This window comes from Haematobia irritans, chromosome 3 (assembly GCF_050003625.1).
Source record: "Haematobia irritans isolate KBUSLIRL chromosome 3, ASM5000362v1, whole genome shotgun sequence".
Lineage (NCBI taxonomy): Eukaryota > Metazoa > Arthropoda > Insecta > Diptera > Muscidae > Haematobia > Haematobia irritans.
Window position 1 is genome coordinate 220,158,224 of NC_134399.1, and position 25,200 is coordinate 220,183,423.

Below are 25,200 nucleotides of genomic sequence, written 5' to 3' on the forward strand. Positions count from 1 at the left end.
AAACACATTTTGTCTATATCGGAACATATGAAAAACATATTTTTCTAAGAGTGTACACGCAGAGAAGGAATATGATCACCTCAACCATGTTTCGAGAGCAAAATGTTATTTTTGGACGGAGAACATGTAACATGTTTGCGTCAACCATGTTATTTTCTCAAAAGGCCTATATCTGACTTCGGCAACCATGTATATGTTTGCCGCGAAAACAACATTTTTGCGACAAAAAAGCTCCATGGTCACCGTCCAAAAATAACATTTTGCTCTCCAAACATGGTTGAGGTGATCATATTCCTTCTCTGCGTGTATTTTTCTTGGTACACATACACGAAATTTCAAAAACATTTCCGAAAATTTAAACAGTCGAATAAACGTTTATAAAAGCCAAACATTTCGAATCTTTGTTAACCCCTATGACATATTCTGAGATTATAGTTTTGGTGAGATGATTCATAATATTTCAAACTTTAGAACAAAGAAGCTGTATAATCACTGAATTATTACGGCTGTATTCACACCAGATTAGATTTTGCCATTTGAACTTGAATGAATTATTCAATATATTTAATCAAAGAAATTCTTATAACACAAACTGTTCTATTGCAAATTAATGCAAGCGATTAGGGTTTCTGAGAAATTGGTAAAATTTGCGCTATAGTTTATAAACCATATTGCTAAAAAAACGGCTTTTTATCCTTTGTGGGAGATGAAATGTAAAATTGAATTTGTTATTTACTGAAATCGACTATTCTAATTTTTATAATTAATAATTGAGCCAATCTTTTTGTATAATTGAAATAAAATGAATTTTTCATGACATTTTTTTTTTAAATTATAAACAGAAAAATTGGAAAAAAATTATATGAACTTAGTTCACATTAAATGCTACATTAAATAAAATAATAACAAATTATGTATAAATAAAATAAAAAAGTTTAATTTGCCATTTTCATACAAAATTGGTAAAAATACATATTTTTTTCTTGAATGTAAACTGGTTGGAACTTAAATGCAAAATATAAAATAATAATTAATTATATATAAAAAATTAAATTTTTTTAATTTGCAATTTTCATACAAAATTGGTAAAAATACAGATTTTTTCTTGGGTGTAAACTGGTTGGAACAAAAAGCCAACTGACTGATTAATAATTGTGATAAAAAAACCTATTTTTTTTTACCTAAACTAGCACTCTGCAAATTGTCATTTAAAGCTATCGCGGCAGTTTCTTAAAATACTTTAATTGAGTTGGATGAGATTTATTAACATTTCCAGCTGACATTTCAAAATTAAGAATTTATGTCGGGTTTTTGTCTTTTAGTGGTATTTCCGTTTGTGTGGAATTTCCATATGATGAAAGAAAATCGGGATTAAAAAAGAAAGACAAATATACGGTATGACCTAATTCGAACCAAAAAAATAAAACAAAAAATGTGTACTAAAAAAAAATTATTCATCAAAATACAGAAAGCTTTGTTTTTCGTTATTCTCTACAAAAATATACAAAAAAAAAAGCTGCTGAATTTGCTGTGTAATTCGCCCAATGAGAGTACATTGGTACCAATATAGAAAGTTATTGGGAAAGTGCATTGTAATGCTAAAAGTGGGTCATGTAAACCAGCAACTTTAATTTCAAAACCATCTTAAATGGGTCATGGAGAATTTTTGGTATTATGATGGTTCAGTCGCTTTTATAATTAGTTCAGGGAGAATCGTTTTGTCTTCCAAGTGCATGTGGTGAAATTTATTTTCAATCGGATATATTGTTATAGTGCAAAATATTTATATAAATAGAAAATATAATGGTGTAAATCTATAATCTATAATTAATTCGATCTTGCAAGAGGTACGTGGAGAGATATTTAACTCAATCACTTTTAAATAATTCAAAGATTTTTGTTTCATGTCATTTCCAATAGGTTCATATCGATATTAAAAGAACTTTATGGTAACCATATTCTTAATTGATTTTCCATTCCAGTTTTAACAAATCAAAACTAGCATTCCTTTTTTTAATATTTTAAATTTCCAGTATTTTATAATTGATTGAAATATTACAAAAAACTTTAAAAATAAAAAATAAACAATTATATGTACGAAAATCTTAACAAATAAAAGTTTATTGAACTAAGTGTAAACAAATATTCTGCTTAAAATCCAGGTAATGGTGAAATATAATAAAAGGGAAATAAATTAATAAAATATATGGAAGATTTGTTTTTTTCTGGACTTCACCCCGAAAAATCTCTTACTGGCATCGCTGTAATTTTAAATACATATTATAATCAGAAAAAAATACTTCTCAACTTTTTCTACGTTTGAAATTTTTTAAAAATCGTCCTTTGAAATTGTAAAGTAAAAGATGACTTTACACTCAAAAAAAGTTTACTTGGATCCAAAGATTTTGACCTTCCTTTAAGGATTTTGGTATTTTTTCCTAGCCAAAGATGTGGCTTGTTTAAAATAAAGAAAATTTTTAGCGACCTATCTGGCTTTAAATCTCGGATCAATAAAATTAAAATTAGAAAACAGATCTCATTTATGAAATTTTCATTCTCATTTCGCGGTTTATTAATAAAGGTACTCACTTACAAACAAATGGCAGTTAAAAAATCCAAATCATAACGGATACTTCAAAATAGAAAATGTTTTCTTAATTCCAAAAAAGCTTTAAACTTATTAAGACTTATTTTGAGGATTTAAATGCAAAGACGCTAAATCCTCAAAATAAGTTATAACGTGGTTTTTTCGTAGGCTGAGATAGACCAGTAGTTGTCCAGGATTACCTTTAAGGACCCACAAACCTTAAAATTAAAACACACGATTTATGCCTTAATAGGTTGAACAGTACAGGTTTTATTGATGGTTATTTTATCGTATATACGTACAATAATAATTCGTTTTATAAGCTTGGAATTCAGGGATGTTGTAGATATTCGTTGCTGAGGCTCACTGTTGATTTGACGACCGTGAAGACGAGCTAGGTTCGTTGATTTGGGTTTTATTGTTGACGATTCGTTTAAAGGTTGTCGGCCACCGTTCGGTGATTCTGACTTTTTGTTAACGATCTGTTCGGCTGTCGTTAACGATCCACTGAATCGGCGTTCGTGGACGATGCTTCGGTATTGGTAAGTCGGAATTGTCGTAGATGATTCGGCGTCGTTGACTAGTCGGTTGTTGATTAGGTTTTTGTGACGATTCGTTAATTCGAGCCTGTCGTTAACGATCCATTGACACAGCGTTCGGTAGTTCAGAATCGTCGTTGACGATTCGTTGTCGTTGACTGTTCGGTTGATAAATCGGTTCGGTGATGCAGGCTTGTCTTCAACGATTTGTTTCGGTAGTTCAGGTTTGTTGTTGACGATTCGTGCTTGATTGTTGATTTGGTAACTCAGGGTTGTCGGTAATTCGGGGTTGTTGTTGACGATGTCTTGATAGGGTGGTCGTTGATAGGTTGATTTCGTGATCGTTGCTTTCTCGATGATGAGATGCTGGTGGTTCGTTGATTGTAGTTCGTCGATCCGGTGCTCGTTGACTGCTCGGTGACTAATACTAAGGGAAGATACACGAATGTAGAAGCAAGTTAATGGCCGAAGCGATCAGTGCGGAAGCAAGCTAATTGCCGAAACAATTAGTGCGGAAGCAAGCTAAAAGCCGAAGCAATTAGTGCGAAAGCAAGCGAATGCGGAAGCAAGCTAATTGCCGAAATAATTAGTGCGGAAGCAAGCTAAAAGCCGAAACAATTAGTGCGGTAGCAAGCTAATTGCCGAAACAATTAGTGCGGAAGCAAGCTAAACGCCGAAGCAATTAGTGCGGAAGCAAGCTAATTGCCGAAACAATTAGTGCGGAAGCAAGCTAAAAGCCGAAACAATTAGTGCGGAAGCAAGCTAAAAGCCGAAGCAATTAATGCGGAAGCAAGCTAATTGCCGAAACAATTAGTGCGGAAGCAAGCGAATGCGTAAGGGGGTGAACTCCTTTTGATTAGACGGATGTATGCCAATTGACCTGTCCGTCTGTTGGAATTCTACCTACTCACTAAAAAGGCTGCCCATAAAAGTAGATGTGTAAAACGATTATAAGTAATGGTACGAAAAATTCGTATTTTTTAATATCATGTGGTAGTGGGAGATAGTATGTAAGGGCGAAATATATTTCGAACCGTTACAAAGTCTTAGCCTATATTTGAATCGTTTTTATCTTAAATCTAAAGTTTCAAAAATTTAAGGACAATTTCTTTAAATCAAAAATGTGTTTCTTTACTTTAAGGAAAATTAGCCTTAGTTCAAAGACATGGACTTTAACGGAGGGATGCAAATTTACAAACTTTGTGTCCTAAATTTAATGAAAAACATTTTTGAAGCAAAGATTACAAATTTTAATTTGATTAAAATTTCATTACTTTATAAAAAATTTGTCCTTAATATTTTGTAATTTCGCCTCCTAGGTTAGGTTTGGTTAGGTTATGGGGCAGCCCGATGTATCAGGCTCACTTAGACTATTCAGTCCATTGTGATACCACAGTGGTGAACTTCTCTCTTATCACTGAGTGCTGCCCTATTCCATGTTAAACTCAATGACAAGGGACCTCCTTTTTATAGCCGAGTCCGAACGGCGTTCCACATTCCAGTGAAACCACTTAGAGAAGCTTTGAAACCCTCAGAAATGTCACCAGCATTACTGAGGTGGGATAATCCACCGCTGAAAAACTTTTTGGTGTTCGGTCGTAGCAGGAATCGAACCCACGACCTTGTGTATGCAAGGCGGGCATGCTAACCATTGCACCACGGTGGCTCCCCATAATTTAGGTTGTGTAATCTTTAATATGACGTAAATATTTTTTCAGTGTAGGAATAGTCAACTATAATCTACTATTGTATGTATTGAAATTTTAATGTATACTATTTTCTCATATTTTATGTAGAATTTTATGATTTTTTTTAATTTAATTAACTAAGGGAACAACTCTTCCAAACTGTGTCCATATTTAAATGAAATTTGTGTACTTTTGAAATTAAAAAAAAATCAAACCTCGTCTATTTAAGAAACATTTAAGAAAATCCACTGTTATATACATATTATTTTCATTATTTAAACAATCGCAAAAATTAAAAGTCGACTTTTCCAAAATGTAAAAATGACCACGTTTCCTTACACTAAAAAATGAAAAAAAAAATTATTAATATTCACTAGAAGTTACAATCACCACAAAAAAAATAAAATGTATTTTATTTTAAAGAAGCTGCATCTCGAAATCAATACCAAAATTTTTACGGGTTGGTCAAAATCTTTGAAAAAAAAACTTTTTAGTGCAGGAGAATATTTTGCAAGTGTAGAAATTTCAACTTTTCATCCGATTAACCTTTAAGGGATATTGCAGAAATATTGATGGCAGTCTTCACATTGTAAGTCAATCCACTCAAAATAGGCCCGTCTGTCCATATATATGTTATTCGCATATATATTATGAAGAACCTCGTGCGAAAATTGAACTAAATTTTAGGATTTCGGATGGCGATTGCGATTCCAAATCGCCATAAGGTTCGTGAACCTTATGGCGATTTCGATTGGAATAAAAGGTGCAACCTTCTCGAAATTAATTGTAATCGTATGAATGACGCTCTCATAGCTTATGGGTCATGTATTCCTCACAGTTTTATAAATTAACAATAATTTTGGAATAATACTATTTTTGGGGGTTTATAATACAATGAGGGACAAAGTAGTGTAACACCAAGGCAACATATTTTTTTGTGAAACGAAATCAACTTAGTACAGGTTTTTTTGCACGAAAATGAATGCCATTACATATGGTCATCATAAGCGTAGTAAGGCGTCTGGGGGCAGGGCTTAGCCCCCTGCAGAAAAAAATTAGGTCCCCCCTAGAAAAATTGCGAAATTTTGAAAATATTTGATGACAAAAGTTCCAGTGAAGCGTTATAATGCATTAAAAATCATAAAAAAATTTTAAAAATGATTTGTTTGTCAAAATATCACAAAATTTTTTTAATTCACATCCAAAACAGTGATTTCGACTCACACCTTAAGAAGTGATGCAAATTAAGTGCAACGGCTGCTGAAATGGTGGACATCCGTCCTATGACAAGCTCATGTTAAATTCATCGCTGCTGTGTCCGGATCCAAAAAGAACATTGTCACTACTTTTTTGGCGACGCTTTTTTTGCTGGGAATGTCTAATAAAATATATTACAAAATTAAATAAATTTCCAAGTAACTACTTAAAGTATGTTTTGAAACTTCAATCTTTAACTTTTAATAATTTGCTGCCATTACGATTTTGTCATCTTTTAAGATTCCAATCCCTACAAATATTAGAAAATCACAAACCAATTTTTCACAAAATTTTAGCGTCACCGAATGCTACCTGATTATTAAAGACGAATAATTCGGGCTGACAACAAGTATGGGTCTTATTCACCACTTTGATACCATCTCAAATCCTTTAAATATGAAGGGAGCCATTACCGTGTGTAGAATATGATTTTAGCATAGTATAGGAAAATTATCACTGAAATTGTACGTAACAGTTGGGTATCTTTGCCAAAACCTGACATAAATTTGGCATGTATAGGTAGAATGTTAATTTTACTATCTGTACAAAATGCCACGTAAATCGGAGTTGGGCTCTGTAGTCATTAGAGTATAAATCAGGCGAAATATATATATGGGAGCTATATTTAACAGGTTGGCTGATAAGTCCCCGGTCTAACAAAGAAAAACACATTTTTTTGTCAAAATTCGTTTTTATTATTCAACATAATTCCCTTCAAGAGCGATACAACGATTATAACGACCTTCCAATTTTTTGATACCATTTTGGTAGTACTCCTTCGGTTTTGCCTCAAAATAGGCCTCAGTTTCGGCGATCACCTCTTCATTGCAGCCAAATTTTTTCCCTGCGAGCATCCTTTTGAGGTCTGAGAACAAGAAAAAGTCGCTGGGGGCCAGATCTGGAGAATACGGTGGGTGGGGAAGCAATTCGAAGCCCAATTCATGAATTTTTGCCATCGTTCTCAATGACTTGTGGCACGGTGCGTTGTCTTGGTGGAACAACACTTTTTTCTTCTTCATATGGGGCCGTTGTGCCGCGATTTCGACCTTCAAACGCTCCAATAACGCCATATAATAGTCACTGTTGATGGTTTTTCCCTTCTCAAGACAATCGATAAAAATTATTCCATGTGCATCCCAAAAAAGAGAGGTCATTACTTTGCCAGCGGACTTTTTAGTCTTTCCACGCTTCGGAGACGGTTCACCGGTCGCTGTCCACTCAGCCGACTGTCGATTGGACTCAGTGATGGAGCCATGTTTCATCCATTGTCACATATCGACGGAAAAACTCGGGTGTATTACGAGTTAACAGCTGCAAACACCACTCAGAATCATCAACACGTTGTTTTTTTGGTCAAATGTGAACACCCATTTTGCACAGGGCTTCCGCATATCCAAATATTGATGAATGATATGACCAACACGTTCCTTTGAAATCTTTAAGGCCTCTGCTATCTCGATCAACTTCATTTTACGGTCATTCAAAATCATTTTGTGGATCTTTTTGATGTTTTTGTCGGTAACCACCTCTTTCGGGCGTCCACTGCGTTCACCGTCCTCCGTGTTCATTTTACCACGCTTAAATTTTGCATACCAATCAATTATTGTTGATTTCACTGGGGCAGAGTCCGGAAACTCAATTTCAAGCCAAGTTTTTGCTTCCACCGTATTTTTTCCCTTCAGAAAACAGTATTTTATCAAAACACGAAGTTCTTTTTTTCCATTTTTTTCACAATAACAAAAGTTGCTTCACAAAAACGCTCTATCTCACAAACTAATTGACTTACAGACGACAAATTTTGACACGAATCATTTGAAGGTTGGTACTATATAAAAATAATATGCATTTAATACTAGCGACGCCATCTATGTGTCAGACCGGGGACTTACCAGCCAACCCCGTTAAATCTGAACCGGTTTCAACCTGACTAGACAAACTTAGATTTTTTTCTTGAAATATCTTCAATCACGAAAATTGATAACATCAATCACACTTCTAATTGGGCTTCAAAACAATACTTGATTAAAAAATAATGGATTTCAATTAATTTTTTAATTAATTCAATTAAAAATTTAATTGATGTTGATTGCAAAACACAATTAATTTTTTAATTAATCACTTTCTTAACAGACTTACGGCCATTTTCATGTAGCTCCGTTAGGCTTTAACTGCCAGTTAGCAGAAAGCAAAATGGAAATATCTTCCCACAGGTTAACTTCAACTGAAAAATGTTAAGCAGTTAAGTTCTTAACTACCCAGCAAAAAAAAAATTGAAGTTCTTCTAAAGCACAACTTTAAAAGCACTTCCAAAAATGTCCTCCCAAAGGTGTTATTTTCAATTGAGTCAATTTTTGATAACACGCTTTTTTCATATTTTTAATAGGAAATTTAAAAAATATTTGTTTCAAATGCGTTAAAAACAGATTAAGATTTAATAAAATGGTACAAATTATTACAATTTTGCCGAAAAAATGCTAAATATTTTCTAAAAAAAATTGCGAATTTTTGAAAATATTTGATTTTAAGCATTCAAGACACGCATTAAAAATCATAAAAAAATTTAAAAATTATTTATTTGTCAAAATATCACAAAATTTCTTAATTCTCATCCAAAACACTGAATTTGGATCACACCTTAAGAAGTGGTGCAAATTCAGTTCACCGGCTATTGAAATGGTGGACAACCGTCCTATGACAAGCCCATGTTAAATTCATCGCTTCTGCGCCAATTTTGCACCACTTCCGGATCCAAAAAGAACATTTTAACTACTTTTTTGGCGACGCTTTTTTTTTTTGAATATTTAGGCAAGGTGACAAATATCGATGTCCTCATTAGCATTTTTTGATGGAGTTCGTTGTTTTTTGTTCGGATTGATGTGAATTGCATCCTGTCAAAAGTTCGAATTTATTGGACACTTCTATCAAAAGTTATGGTTAATATTGTACATAGCCTGTGACTAAAGTTTTGAAATTTTCCAATAAAAAAGGGCAAAAAGCTTTGTTCGGTCTATAGCGATCTATGTAATTTTTAGCCATGTTCTATTAGGTTAGGTTAGGTTAGGTCGTACATTCTAAAAAAATTACGAAAAAAGTGAATTTATATCTTATACGGTTTTTGAGAAATTCAAAAAAAAAACTTTTAACTTGTTTCCTACAAAATTCACTTTTTAGACTTTTTTTAGCGTACTTTGGAATGGAGACATCGATATGTCCATAGTACGGCTAACGAAAAATGTTGTGACTCACGAATAATTTTATGAGTAATTTACCTTAGAGACGTGTCTGAAACAGGGATGGAAAATACAATTTTTAAAAAAGTACAAAAAAGGTATTTTTTTTTTGAGCGAAAAAGTACTTTTCACTAAAATTCAACAAAAATTACATTGGAAGATTATTGTCAAGAGCTACTTCAGACTGAATTTTAAAGAAAATACAATTTTGTTTGTCAATCCCTCAATTTTAAATATTTTTTTTAGTTTTATATCCGCTTACAAAGCATAACGTAGTCTTGTAGTCACGGTTGCCACAGTTGTACTTCATGGTACTTCAAAAATGTTCTGTAGATAAATAAACATAAATTTTTGACAAAATTTTCTAAAAAAAATAAAATTTTTACAAAATTTACTATAGAAATAAAACTTTGACAAAATTTCCTATAGAAATTAGATTTTGACAACATTTTCTATAGAAATAAATCCCATTATCCCACCTCAGTAATGCTGGTGACATTTCTGAGGGTTGCAAAATTTCTCTAAGTGGTTTTACTGCAATGTGGAACTCCGTTCCGACTCGGCTATAAAAAGGAGATCCCTTGTCATTGTGTTTAAGATGGAATCGGTCGGCACTCAGTGATAAGAGAGAAGTTCACCAATGTGGTATCACAATGGACTGAATAGTCTAAGTGAGCCTGATACATCGGACTGCCGCCTAACCTAACCTTGACAAAATTTTCTATATAAATAAACTTTTGACGAAATTTTCTGTAGAAATAAAAGTTTGACAAAATCTTCAATAGAAATAAAATTTTGATAAAATTTTCAACAGAAATAAAATTTTGATAAAATTTTCAATAGAAATAAAATTTTGATAAAACTTTCTGGAGAAATAATTTTTTTTACCATAACAAAGAATTAAAAACTTAAATATTACATTGGTCATTAAAAGACAAATAAATAAAATTTTGTCAAAACTTTCTGAAGAAATAAATTTTTGCAAAATTATATTTTTGTCTCAAGTTTCGACCGTGATTGTAATGGTTATTATAGTACGCGATCGATAACTTCTTATCTAGAAATTGTTCGCGTGGAAGCGTAATATTGAAACACACGCTTTTTTCGACTAAAACATTCTTGAAATTCAATAAAATCGTGTTTTCGACTATGGCTTTTACAAAATCGAGATTTTTTCCCGCATGAACTTGTCTGTTTTTTCCGAATTTGTAAAAGACTATTAGCAAATAAGTTTGTTAAAGAGTTTCTCAAAATATTACAATATTTGGTCTAAACTATTGTACCATAAGTCTGATATCAGCTCAAAAATGTCTCCACAAAAGGTACTAATTCATTCGAGGGGGTACTGACCAGGATACTGACCAGGGCGAAAAAGTATTGAAAAAAGTACTATAGTACTGCATTTTCCATCCCTGGTCTGAAAACATGTGTATGATTAAAATAGAGAGCGTTATTAAACTCTTAACATCCCAGGTGTCACTAAAATTGTAAATGAATTCAACTCGTATGCGTTTTATGTCCGTGGGCGGGATTATTTTCGTGGGCGTATTTTTCCGAAATTCGACTCATGCGTGAGTCACGACAATTTCGTTTCACATGCACACCTCGAATAGTGCGGATTAAAAGTTCGTTAGCTAACGTAGCATTAACGGAACAACATGAAAATGGGGATTAGTTTTCCCAGTTCGATTTTTAATTTTTTTTATGAAAATAATAATAATTTTTTAATTAAAAATATAAAAAATTTCAATTAATTTTTTTAATTGAAAAAGTTTTCTGCCCATATGCAAAACAATTTATTGACAGTTTATCGAATGAATTTATATGGTAAAAGTAGGCTTGACGTTTTCTTTAACTTTTTGGTATATGGGGGTTCAACTTCAATCAACTTTTTAAGTGGAAATATTTTGGAGATATTTTTTTTATGAAACTCCTTTAGGCTTTAACTAAATATATATGGCAGCTTTATCTATATCTGAACCGGTTTTCAATGATAGACTTATAATTTAATTCAAAGACGATCGGTTTTAGACTGGTCCTACTTGGCGTTACATACAAATGCAAAAACTTTTTTATCATGTACCACAGCGGTGGACTATTTCTAACTGCTTTCAGTTTAGGAAATTTTTACTGAATTAAGTAAATTTTATTATTTTAAACAAAAATTGGACTTAATGTAAAATGGCTAAACTAATTGCATCGCTAATAGAATAGTGTTTATGGTTACAATTATGTAATAACCCACCTTAATGTATTTAAAGAAATGTTTATTAAAAATAAAATACTCCATACCCTAAATCTGTTTTTTTTTCCTCCACTATTTTCAGAAAGCCTACCCTTCATTAGCACACAATTACACATGGGTATTACTGATTAAAAGAGGTTCCACTGAGTTACTGAAAAATCCCCCAAAATAATGACTGGAAGAATTGAATATTGACTGGTGTTTAATCGAACTATTGCTAGTGCTTGCCACCATTGGGTGGCTCATTGGCTTACTCGTCACAATCAATGTATGGGTTTCTTCGTAAAAAAAAACATTCTTGAAATTATTTTCAAAAGTTCACCAGAAACACGGAGCAGAGACGATGACCACAACCATCCCCATAAGAATAAAAAGAACGACACCGGAAAGAATTATCTAATGGTGGAATCGTACAATGTATGACCAAGTGCACGAACTGCATGGATGATAAATAAGCAGAGAAAATGAAGACCACAAAATGTTTTAAATAGAAGCCCTCCATAGTGAACAGAGTTTCATCATTTCGCCAGAAAACTCTGGACCCTGACTGTGGTAAGTGTGTGTAAGTTAAGCGGATATTGAACCCTACTTGTCTGCCAATTAATTTTCGGCTTATTCTACGTGGAAAACAAATGCATTTTGTAGGATATAACAACGACTAAGCATAATGAGACTTTCACTAAGATCCATGGTAGCCCACAAATGGCTGGTTTATATGACACTCCTTGTTTGGATAATTGCAACTTTGATGCCATTAAAGGTATAGAATTTTCGAAGGTAAGAGTGGACGTTCCAATGGTATCCATTAAAACGGTGGTCCATACCGCCCGTGCTTTTTTGATTTTAGATAGATGCGGGATGTGTCTGCTCTGAAAAGGGTGACGACTTCTGTGCGGGCTGTACCGAACGGAAATTTGTGAGACCTAAACATAGGCGTACGGATGATAAGCCACCACTTGATGTTGAACCTATTGGTGATAAATGCTATTGTACCAAGAAACTGATTGAGCCTGCTGTAGTTCCGAAAGCATTGAAAGTAAGTTCTATAGGTTAATATTTTTAATTTTTCACTAGACTTTATTGGAAAGGGTTTGTGATTGGTAGTGAAAGTCAAACGATAATTAAGATCCATAGGGGGGTTTTACAAAATTGTTTGTATGTAGGAAGAATTCATTATGAAACTAACATTGATCCATTTTTAATGGAAACGCCGCACATTGGGGTTTTTGATACCAAAAATGGGAATTAATTGTAAAATGAAATTTAGGAGAACCGAAAAAATTTTTATAGTCGGTAAAAGTACACAAAATTCCACATCACTAGCGCAAAAATTGTGTCTGTGACAAGTACCCTTGTGCCACTATATATGTTTGAAGTTGGAGTTATTTTACGTTTTCCTTGCGTGCGATATAAATGTAAGTTATTGGTGTCTTAAAAATTAGTTTTGAGTGTTTTCTAAAGCGATAATTAAAAAAATAATAATGGAACCTTCATCCTCAGGTTAATAAGATTATTTTTGTGTTTTTTGTTGTTATATGTGACTTGTGTTATTATTTGAAATTTAGTTTCGCTCGTAAGTCTTTAAATTAGAGGATTTCGAGAAATATGTCGACAACTAGTTGTGAATAAAGCCAAATTAAGTAAACAAGTTTATTTTTTCTAAAACAATAAACTCTTTTGAAAGCATAGATGAAAAAGTTGTCTGCACTTTTTTGCACATTTTGAAATTAAATGGAAATACATTTTTCAACCCCTGGTACTATATGTCCCCAATTGTGCACAAATATTTATTACTTGGAGCAGAAATAATTAACCACGCTTTACTTCCAATTGGACAGTTGTCGGAAGAAGCGCAAGAAGCTCGAAACAAAGATTTTAAAAATTGTAGAGAGCATTTTTTGAAGAGATATTTAAAAGACTGTTAATTAACATACTTCGGATCCAGTTATATCAGAAATGAGAAATTAAAGGAGAAGAAATCCCACAATTTGCCTATGGAAGCAATTCAAATGTTGATATTTGAGTCAAATCTTGATGGTGATCAAAATGCCAGTGTTGATGATAATGATACATATAGTAATTTTACTGACGATGATGATTGTGATGATGATGATAATAATTGTTAAGAATCAGATCAAAAAGCAGATATTCATTCTCTCTTTTTTTTTTGTTGCAAATTAACTAATGGAAAACAAATAAAATGTGGACTCAAAAATATTTAAAATTTGATTGGTTTTATGTCTTTTAGTGAATTTGGCCGAAAAAAAGTTAAAACTATAAACAGGGAAAGCTACTTCGAATTAATTCCCGCTTTTGACATCAAAAACCCCACTGTGCGCCGTTTTGACACTTTGGTATTTTTTAGTACACTAATAGAAAAAATTACGTTCCATAGTCGTGAACAGACGGTTGCAAAATGAAACGGAAACGTTCACAAAAAATCAAAACGGAATGTTCACAATTTCGTCCACGGGCGTTCACGATTTCATGAACGGCATTCGTTTTTCTTTGGCCATGAAATGTCTTAAAATAATCGTTAGACGTTATTATGGCAACTCCCTCGGTGGTGCAATGTGCTAAGGCGACTGTTAACGCGTATGGTGCAGAAAACACAGGTTCGAGTCACGGTAGCGGAAATCTTTTTTTAATTCTGTTTATAAATTCGTAACCATAACGTTTTCAGATCGTGAACGCTGGTTGTTATTTCGACAACGCATGGTGTCATTTTATCATTGTCAGATTGACACCTGACTGTACTCCGTTCGACATCGACAAGTGTGTTGATTCACTTTCATGAACGCATCGTTTTGAAAGGAGCACGCCGTGCATGATTTTTTCTATGAGTGTATTGGAGAGTAAAATGACCCATGTACAAAAGTCCAAAGTATTGAGATCCGGAGGTTTTGGTGGACATTGTGTGGTAGAAATGAAGTGAGGAACCTCTTATTTAAGCCATTCTTAATTGACACGTTCTGATTGCGATGGTGTCTGCTCAGGACATCAATAGTCTTTAGATCGATGAATACGAGCGGAGAGGACCATCGGACGTTACGGCGGCTAACACCAATAACATCGGCGGCGCTTGAGTTCAGGTTGGCAATCTAATGTGTACATTTTCAGCTGATATCTTTGTCAAGTAAACCTGCTTAATTTGGAATGACTTCGGAGCAAACCAAATTCGGTCACTTCCGTGCAAACGAAGCAACTCCTTGGCTCTTTCCAGTCTAACATCTCAATGTTAGACTGTTTCATGTCTCACCACGAAAATCAATCAAATGTACATGAAAATGTACTGAAAACCGAACCTTTTTACTATGGTGATATATCAATTTACTCTGGTGAAAAATACTCACCTCTATTTACAAATGGTAGGAAAAGTTTCGATCTTGAACTAGAGGTGTACACGTGACACGAAATTTTCGTGGTTCACGTTTGAGTTCTCGCGTGCAATCTAATGTGTACATCCTTTGTCAAGTAAACTCACTAAACTTGGAATGGCTTCGGAGAAAACCCAATTTCACTCATTACCCTGCAAGCGAAGCAACTCCTTGACTCTTTTCAGTCTTACATTTTTGTGCATCGAGCTTTTGCACTTTTTAGAACTTCAATGCTCATTTTTCAATCTGTGTTGCCGAGGAATTCGATCACATTTGGGCTTTACTTTTTGCAAAATTTCTGGTGTTTTTGCCGTTTTTTTCGTCCACTTTTTGAAACCCAAGGTTATGTTAGATGATAACATGTTGGCTGATAAGTCCCCGGTCTGACACATAGATGGCGTCGCTAGTATTAAATGCATAATATTTTTATATAATACCGACCTTCAAATGATTCGTGTCAAAATTTGACTGCTGTAAGTCAATTAGTTTGTGAGATAGAGCGTGAAGCAACTTTTGTTATTGTGAAAAAAATGGAAAAAAAGGAATTTCGTGTTTTGATAAAATACTGTTTTCTGAAGGGAACAAATACGGTGGAAGCCACAAGTCATTGAGAACGATGGCAAAAATTCATGAATTGGGCTTCGAATTGCTTCCCCACCCACCGTATTCTCCAGATCTGGCCCCCAGCGACTTTATCTTATTCTCAGACCTCAAAAGGATGCTCGCAGGGAAAAAATTTGGCTGCAATGAAGAGGTGATCGCCGAAACTGAGGCCTATTTTGAGGCAAAACCGAAGGAGTACTACCAAAATGGTATCAAAAAATTGGAAGGTCGTTATAATCGTTGTATCGCTCTTGAAGGGAACACTATGTTGAATAATAAAAACGAATTCTGACAAAGAAATGTGTTTTTCTTTGTTAGACAGGGGACTTATCTGCCAACCTGTTAGTGGCAGCCCGTTATTTCAGGCTAACTTAGACTATTCAGTACATTGTGATACCACAGCGGTGAACTTATCTTATTAGCACTGAGTGTTGCCCGATTCTATGTTAAGCTCAATGACAAGGGACTTCCTGTTTAGAGCCGAGTTCGAACGGTGTTCCACATTGCTGTGAAACCACTTAGAGAAGCTTTGAAACACTCAGAAATGTCACCAGCATTACTGAGGTGGGATAATCCATCGCTGAAAACTACGTTTCGACCTTGCATGCGGGCATGCTAACAATTGCACCACGGTGGTTCTAACCTATGCAACACTGCCAGTATCACGATCACGAGCAATTCTAAAGATTTAATCACATTTAAATGCTGGACAGCTCTATCGACAGCCACATATGGTAGTCCAATCAAATATGAATCAATCACGCTTGAATACCAAACTTTGACACTCTGAAAGGTGGACACCTCCCAAATGCGGACATTTGTCCGGGTACGTTTTCTATATTAACACATTAAAATTAATCTTTCATAACTGGACACCTTCGAAATGTGGACACAATTTAGACGACCATAGGTGTTGACCACTTAGAGGTTTCGCTGTAACTTTATTGCGGAAATCGAAATGCTTTGGTCAACTTGCAAGCAATAAAATGAATTGTCACTGTCAGACGAGAAAAAATATTTTGAAACTTGTTTGAGATACGGTATGCTTGAGAATATTGAATTACAATCGCAAGATGGTTTCGACCATAGACCAATTAAAAATAGAGACCATAGACCAAGGAAGGTATAGACATCTCAAGTGAATTCACAGCGCTGTAGTTTGTCTGCACACTGTAGATGGCTCTTTTTCGTCTGCAATTGAGTGTTTCTTTAATTTGGCTTTAATTTGTTTTCTTTCCTTTGTTCTCTCGTTGAAACACCAAATATTGTGAAAGTTTATAAAATACTATTCATCCACATCTTTTTTGTAATGCAAATTTACTAATTTATACGGTTATTCTCGTTTTCCAAAAAGAAATTGAGTCACTTGACTGCGCAATTGAGTGGAATGACTGCGCACCATTGACAATTCACCATGGTTTTGTTTATTTGCAGTGCGCAGTCATTCCACTCAATTGCGCAGTCAAGTGACTCAATTTCTTTTTTTGAAAACGGGAATTTGCATTACAAAAAAGGTGTGGATATATAGAATTTTATATGCTTTTACAATGTTTGGTGTTTCATCAAGAAAACAAATTGAAGACAAATTAAAAAATCACTCAATTGCAGACGAAAAAGAGCCATCTACTGTATGAAGACAAACTACAGGGCTGTGAATTCACTTTCGTTGTCTATTCTTGGTCTATGGTTTCGACTACCATATATCAGATTTTCATGAACAATGCCATCTATCCAATAAATTTGTTGTTTATTTCTTCCGAACTATATTATTTGCTCATATATCCTCTACGCTTACAGTTTATCTCTTGGCAATGTTGCAGAGAAGTACTTTCCCCATACACCCTCACAAAAAATTGCTTCTGTAACATATACTCCCAAACATATTTTGCTTCAAGCATATACATTTTTGGGTATTGCCCAAACATTTATATGTTTGATCTCTTCCAATAGATAATATGTTTGAAAGCATATTGGTCTAAACAATATATGTTTGGGTCGTCTAAGTTCCAAACATTTTGTATTTTTGCATCCAAATTCAATAATGTTGTCTGCCAAAAAACAAGACAACCATATAATATGTTTGGAAGCATTTTGCACCCAAAAATATTATATGCTTAAAAAAATTCTCCCAAACAATATTGTGCTCAAAATTTTATTTATTTATTTATATATTTACAACCATAATGAATTATGAAAATAAACAGGTAATATAGGTGCTAACAACATAGGTTTTCGACCTGAATGCTCAAAATTTTGTTTCTGCCGAATTGTATATTCCCCGACATCTTTCTCACTTCCACGAGATTTTTTAGTTCTTAGCACCTTTTTCTGTAATACAAACATTGTAGAAGAACAAACATTGTAGAAGAAATATAAAACATTGTAGAAGAAAAAAAATTATGATTTTTTTTATTTTAATTTTACCTTTTGCCGGACGGGGATTCGAACAGCGGACCACACAGTTTGTAAGGATCAAAGAAGTAGCTGATCAATTGCCCAAGGAAAAATAAAATGTTAATTTTGTTATAACAAGCAATAACCACCAACTTAATTCAATATCGCTCCCTGTTAAATAGCGCTCCAAGCTACTAAACACATATATGTTTATAGGCTATTTCTAAATTAATATATGTTTGCATTCAAGCATATTATATTTACAAACATTTTATGTCCCAAACATAATATGTTCTAACATATTAACATATATGTCCCAAACATGTTATGCTAGTTTATGAACATTATATGCTTGCACTCAAAAATATTGTGTTTAAAAATTTGTGTTCCAAACATATAATGTTTATAGCCAAACATATGAAAAACAGTCTTTTTCATCCGTGTAGGAAATATCCTTGCGAAAGTAACGAATATTTTCATTTAAAAGTAATGCTAACTGAATTACATCCAAGATTATTTAGTAATGAGAGTGTTTGCTTGGTAATAATGGGTACTCATATGAAATTTAGCTCAGATGCCATTAACAGTAAAAAAAAAGAAATACATCGAAATGTAAAGCTCGCGAAATTTAAATTGAAAATCTAAATGTTACCTTACTTTTTGCCCACAGTACTAGAAATGTTTTGCAAAACACTAAATTCAACAATCACAATTTGGTATTTCGTCCATGGACACACTCGATTCATCTTTTGCAATACAACTTGCTTCGAATGTAAAATAATGATGTCACGTTTTGCAGATATTAGCTGTAATGGTTAATGTATGAGTACCAATTCAAAAGATCATATTTTTTATGTAAAAATATTTAGAATTGTTTTAAATTAAAAAAAAAAAAAACGTGAAAGTAATCTAAATTTCAGAATTAATTACAGTGTGGCTGATATGTGTTGCAACCAAGGCTCTTATTATGTTTAAACCGCTCGCTGACAACTAACATATCTATGGCCAGTTTCTCATTCTCCGATTAATACACAGAAAAAAAATTTCACGAAAATTTTTCCAATTAAAATTTTAATTGAGTTTTAAAAAATATTCAATTAAAATTTTAATTGATTCAAAAAATTTTTTAATTGGTACAAAAATCAATCACAAAAATTAATAGTATCAATTAATTTTTTAATTGGAACAATTAATTTTTTAATTGACCTTCAATTAATTTTTTAATTGATACTATCATTTCTGTGATTGAAGACATTTCAATTAAAAAATTAATTGGATCAATTAATTTCGTGATTGAAACAGAAAAAAAAAATTTTGTGTGTACTTAGCCGGAGGATAGACCAGCGATTAGTAATAATATTATATGGAATCAGAAGTTCTATCGACCGTTTCCAAAGATTATGTCTTTACTTTAAAAATTTTGGTATTGATTCCGAGCCAAAGACGCGGAATATGCAAGTAGGGATACTTTTAAGACACGATTCTCTTTTAAATTTGGGTTTTGTGTATTTGCTTCTAGGAAGCAAATTTTAATTTTTGGCTTTTTCAGCTTTGTTTCTTCATATGCTATCAAAGTCTTTTAAAAACGAGTTAACAACAACTTTATTTTCCAAATTAAGACTCGACTTCCAGTAAAAAGTATGTTATGTTTCAAGTAAAAAACGTCTTTAAAATAAAGTGTTGAAAAACATGTCCTATATTTGAACGATTTTTCCTTTGTAGTCAAGATGCAAAAAGGCAACAAATTTAAAGACAAGTTCATTAAATTTAAAGAATTTTTCCGAATTATTAAAGTCAAGTTGACCTTAGCCAAAACATTTTTTCTTTCATGTTATGATACCCATTTTTAAGTGAAATCACCTTATAATTACAACTTCATTGAAAAGTTTATCGACTTTTGGACAAAGAAAAAATTTATACTAGAGAAATACGTCTTCTATGCTAAGCAAAATTTGCATTCGTATTTTAAAGACATGAAATCTTTAACCTCACGACAATATTTTTTTCAGTGTTAAAGCCCTCCAGCATTTAAATTTGAATAACTCCTTTGTTTCTCGTACCATTCCGAGTTGCCGTGGAAATTGAAGATCAGATATGATTGAAATTCACATATACGGACTAAAGCTATTAAACACTGTAAAAATAATATCGTGAGACTAAAGATTTCATGTCTTTTAATTTTGAATGCGAATTTCTCTTAACATAGAAGACACATTTCCCTGATATAAAGTTTTTTCATTGTCCCAAAGTCGATAAACTTTTCAATGAAGTCGTTTTGCCCTTACAGTTAAGTTGACTTAAAATTGGGTATCCTAACATAAAAGAAAAATTCGTTTTACTAAGGTCAACTTGGCTTTAGCATTTCTGATAAAATCTTCAAAATTAATGAAATCATCTTTAAATTTGTTGATTTTTGCATCTTGACTACAAAGCCAAAAAAAAAGTTTAAAAATAGGAGATATTATTTTACACTTTATTTTAAAGATGTTTTTTACTTGATACCTAGCATAATTTCTACTTGAAGTCGTGTCTATGAAAATGTAAGTTTTTGATAGAACAAAGCTGAATAAATTAAGATTTGTTTCCTAGAATCAAATATGCAAAACTCAAATTTTAAAGAGAATTAAGATACAATTCTCCTTAATTCAAATTTCCGCTTTTTTGGCTCGGAATTATTATTGTAAAGACAAAATCTTTGAAACAGAGCATACAGTGAAGTTTCAAATGTGCAAGACCTCACCGATACACAAAAATAGTCAAACTGGAAAGAGTCTTGGAGTTACATCGCTTGCACGAAAGTGGACGGATTTGGTTTTCTCCGATGAGAAAACATTCCAAACATTTCGATTAACCACAGGATCTCGAGCGCCGACGATTGTAATTCACTGTCCGATCGTATTCATGAACCGTGGTATTAAAATTCCGCCGCAGACCATGAGCATACCAAAAGTACTCAGCACCATCGCCCCAGCACACCACTACTACCCAGCAAACAAATTTGGAAGTTGTTGCAAAGGCACAACTTTAAACGCACTTCCAAAATGTTCTCCCAAAGATATTCTCTATTTCAACTATACAGGCAGTCCTTTTAATTAAATTTCTTTAATCCGCTTCTTTTCATATTTTTAATGGCCAATTTTAACATTTTTTGTTTCACATCGGTTAAAAGCAGAGTAAGAATTAATAAAATGGTACAAATTATTAAAATGTTGTCGAAAAAATGCTAAATCCATTCTAGAAAAATTGCATCTTTTAAAAAATATTTCAGGCCAAACGTTTCAGACAAGTGTTAGAATGCATTAAAAATCATGAAAAATTATATAAATTATTTGACACCTAAAAAATATTATCGAATCATACAATAAGAAGTGATGCAAATTCAGTGCAACGGCCGTTTTTGCAACAATTCCGGATCCAAAAAAAAAAAACATTTTCACTACTTTTTGGCGACGTTCATCGCGAGATAGTTACCAAAATATCCGAATATCAATCTGTTCGACTTTTTAGCGCCAGGTGCATTCAAAGGTGTAATTCAGCAAAACAAGCATCGACAAAAACTTTGTGCAAAATTGGCGCAGTGCTATGAATTGTTATGGCTTGTTATAGGACGGATGTCCACCATTTCAACGGCAGTTGCTCTGAAGGTGTGATCCGAACTAAGTGTTTTGGATGTTAATAAGAAATGTTTGTGATATTTTAGCAAATAAATAATTTTTATAATTTTTTTATTATTTTTAATGCCCCAGCAAAAAAATTTGGAAGTTCTTCCGAAGGCACAACTTTAAAAGCACTTCCAGAGGATGCACTCCCAATGATGGTCTTTATTTTAACTGTCCAGGAAGTTCTTTTCATTCAATTTTGTATAACATGCTTTTTTCATATTTTTAATGGGCAATCTTAACTTTTTTTGATTTAAATAAAAACAGAGTAAGAATTCATAAAATGGTACAAACCATTTAAATTTTGTTGAAAAAAAAATCTAAATCCAATCTGAAAAAATTGTGAATTTTTGAAAATATTTGTGGTCAAACGTTTCATACAAGCGTTAGGATCCATTAAAATTTATAAAAATCATTTATTTAACAAAATATCACAGAATTTTGTAATTTACATCAAAAACAGTGAATTCGGATCACACCTAAAGAAGTGATGCAAATTCAGTGCAACGGCTGTTGAAATGGAGGACTTCCGTCCTATGACAAGCCCATGTTAAATTCATCGCTTCTGCGTCAATTATGCACCACTTCCGGATCCAAAAAGAGCATTTTCATTACATTTTTGGCGATGCTTTTTTTGCTGGGGCATTCTAACGCTCGCCTCAAAAATTTCCAAAAATTCGTAATTTTTCTAGAATGGATTTAGAATTTTTTCCACAAAATTGAAATAATTTGTGCTATTTTATTAATTCACATTTGAAAAACAAGTTTAAAATTATCCATTAAAAATATTAAAACAGCGACTTATAAAAAAATTTACTTAAAACAACTTCCTGTATAGTTAAACAAGTTTATCACTGTGATATCACAATGGACTGCATAGTCTAAGTTGGATCATCTCCAATGAATTTTACATGGGCTTGTCATAGGACGGAAGTACGCCTATTTGGATCTTTTGCATTTCTTTAGAAGTTGTTGTTCATTGGATGAAGAAATTTAAAAAAGTATTTTTTTTTTCAGTTTCACTTTTTATTTTTATCAGTACTTTTTGTTACACTTTTATTATCTTATTATCTAATTTTTACAAATGAAAAAACTTCGCTTTCACCGGGGGTTGAACCTGAATCTGTTGGCACCATAACAGAACGCCTTAGCACACTCAGCCACAAACGCCATTGAACACGATGCATCAAAAAAAAAAATAAAGAACGTTGGTTCAAATCTCACCAGAATTTTTTTTATTAAATATTATTCTAAAAATTTTTTATGTTATACGTTTTTTTTATTTTGTTTTTTTTTTTCGGCATAATCAAATCAAAAAATAAAAATTAATTTGCAAAACTTGCTCAAAAGAGCCTCCACGGAATTAAAAAATCAAACATGTGCCGTTTCAAATCCCAGCGGGGATAATTTTTTTAATATTATTTTTTACTTTTTATTGAACAACTTCCATTTTTTGGCTTGGTATTCCATGAATCATGATAACTGGCTCATAATATTAAGTCCGGACCATTTAAACTTTTAATTTAAAAAATTGAAATATTATTATTTCTCATATTGCCATGTACATCAGTCAATAAATGTCCATATTATTTATTTCTTCTAGAAGAAACCATGTGGTTGTGGGACCTCCAGTTCCTCATATGAAGCAATATTCAATTCTGGATCAGCAGACTCCTATGTTCACGAGTATGTTAAATTGCAATGAAAATAATCCAACCATATTTCATAAATTTTAATTTCCTAATTATCTTTCAGAACGAAATATGTTTCCAAAGATGACTCTATACCTGCTGATCCCATCAGTGTAAGTTTAGCGGTACAGGCTGGCAAAGCCATTGAGGTACCCGAAGCTAAATTGGCCTATGGTTTTATGCAAAAACCGATCGATGGTATGCCCAAGATTTATATGTCTTCTGTGAATGAGGAAAATCTCTATGCCCTAAAAAAAGAGGTAATTACTCTTAATAAAAAGGTTGCCACAACCAAAAAAGTAGAGGATTATCCCGATGCTGAAGAGGAAGAGGAGAATAGTGAAGATCACAACGACGAAGAAGATGAACAACCACGATTAACCTACAAACAATTGGGCTATGTGGCTGAACAATATAAGAATCCAGAATTCCATGAAATCGGTTCTTCGTATTCATCGCATAGTGAAGATAGTGGCCGCACTGTGGTTAGCGAGAAAGTTTCCGTTGATTGTGGCTATAAGCCAGGGCGCATAGCCACATGGGAAAAATCGAAGCATGGATCCTTTGGTAACTGTGGCAAGAAAAAGTGTCAGCATAGCTATTGATAAGATGTCTATCAGAGACCGAGAGTAACTAGTATTTAAGTGACGACAACGAAAGACAATTTGTAATAATTTTTTAATAAATTTTTGTACTTATAATGGTTTATATGGAAGAGATAACATTTTCTTTTCAATGGATGGTTCGGCAAATATGTCGGATTTGCACATCCTTCACGCAGAGAAGGAATATGATCACCTCATAGTCCCCTTTACTGGACATTTTTCCCAAGATTTTACAGTAATGATTTCGGTATTGATTCCGAGCCAAAGTAGCGGAGAACTGTTATTTATTTAAAATTGTTTAGGAAACCATTTTAAATAATTGTTTTTTTTTTTTTTTTTTTTATTTTTATTCGGGGTTTTCTCCATGTGCTATAAAAGTCCTTATATATGAGAGAAATAATTCGTATTTTAAGGACATTCCATTTTTAGCCACACGACAATATTTTTTTCAGTGCAATCCATATTGGTAAAGTCGATAAATTATTTTCACACTTTGTAAAAGACTTATCACAAAAATGTAATGTCCTTCCAAACAACCTTTTTATAGCCAAAAAATATGTCAAACGGATTTTGTTTGGGGGGAATCATTATTTCTTTTGATGTAAGACCTTTTGACCAATTCTATATCTTTCTGAAATTTAATAGGCATTTAGCTATAAGTTACCCACATATACATCTTATCTTTGATATACTGTATTTCCCATTCATCAAACTCATATCAAAATATGAACCATATAAATAATTCTATGACCAAAATTTGGCTATGAATGACCGAAAGAGAAATGCAAAAAGAAGGAAGTTTTTTTTTTTACAAGAACGTTTATTGAAAATTTTGTTTATTAAGCACAAATTGTAATGAATGTAATTTTGATTTTTGTTCTTGTAATATTTCTGTAGACGAAAGCGAAAATTGAAAAACGCACAACATCATGAATTTGTTCTACCACATTGGGGGAGAAATTTCAACCATATTATCAAGTTTTGACAAATAATTATGACTTTGACAAGTTGGTTTAATTTCTAGAGGGAATCTTTAAATTTCTTTCTCGTATGATTTTGTAAATAATCAAAGAAAAAAAATTGAATTAAAATTTTCAAACAAATCCCTGCAAAAAAATAGGAAGTTGATCCACAAACTTTTCTTTTAAAGCGCATCCCGGGATCCCCTATCGATTTTTTTTTTTCATTTCCGATGCAGTCCTTTTGGACAAGTCTTAGAAAGTACGCAATTAGGCCGTTTTAAGTGAAAATTTATGTTTTGGACAATTTCTCAAGAATGAATAGAAAATCAATTTAAGTTTTGGACAATTAAATTTTGCAAGAAA

General features: G+C 32.8%; 1 protein-coding gene across 4 annotated transcripts; it reads left to right on the forward strand.

The window, feature by feature from the left end:
- The first annotated feature begins 1,245 nt into the window (after positions 1-1,245).
- Cp7Fa (Chorion protein a at 7F) lies at positions 1,246-23,992 on the forward strand. 4 transcript variants are annotated; one of them, XM_075302987.1, is made up of 6 exons: positions 1,246-1,395; positions 11,629-12,108; positions 12,192-12,306; positions 12,394-12,582; positions 23,183-23,265; positions 23,335-23,992. In XM_075302987.1, the coding sequence occupies exons 3-6, from the start codon at positions 12,214-12,216 to the stop codon at positions 23,873-23,875; spliced, it is 906 nt and encodes a 301-aa protein (XP_075159102.1). In that variant the 5' UTR covers positions 1,246-1,395; positions 11,629-12,108; positions 12,192-12,213; the 3' UTR covers positions 23,876-23,992. The 4 variants fall into 4 exon arrangements, with proteins under 4 accessions (XP_075159102.1, XP_075159099.1, XP_075159100.1 ...); XM_075302984.1 differs by having other exon boundaries at positions 11,629-12,098; XM_075302985.1 differs by lacking the exon at positions 1,246-1,395 and adding an exon at positions 1,571-1,847 and having other exon boundaries at positions 11,629-12,098.
- The last annotated feature ends 1,208 nt before the right edge of the window (positions 23,993-25,200 follow it).

Excerpts from the sequence above, each read along its gene's own strand:
- Cp7Fa (XM_075302987.1), top strand. The coding sequence starts at position 12,214 with ATGAGACTTTCACTAAGATCCATGGTAGCCCACAAATGGCTGGTTTAT. Across the intron at positions 12,307-12,393 it reads CAACTTTGATGCCATTAAAG|ATAGATGCGGGATGTGTCTG; the intron begins GTATAGAATTTT and ends TTTTGATTTTAG. Across the intron at positions 23,266-23,334 it reads GCAGACTCCTATGTTCACGA|AACGAAATATGTTTCCAAAG; the intron begins GTATGTTAAATT and ends ATTATCTTTCAG.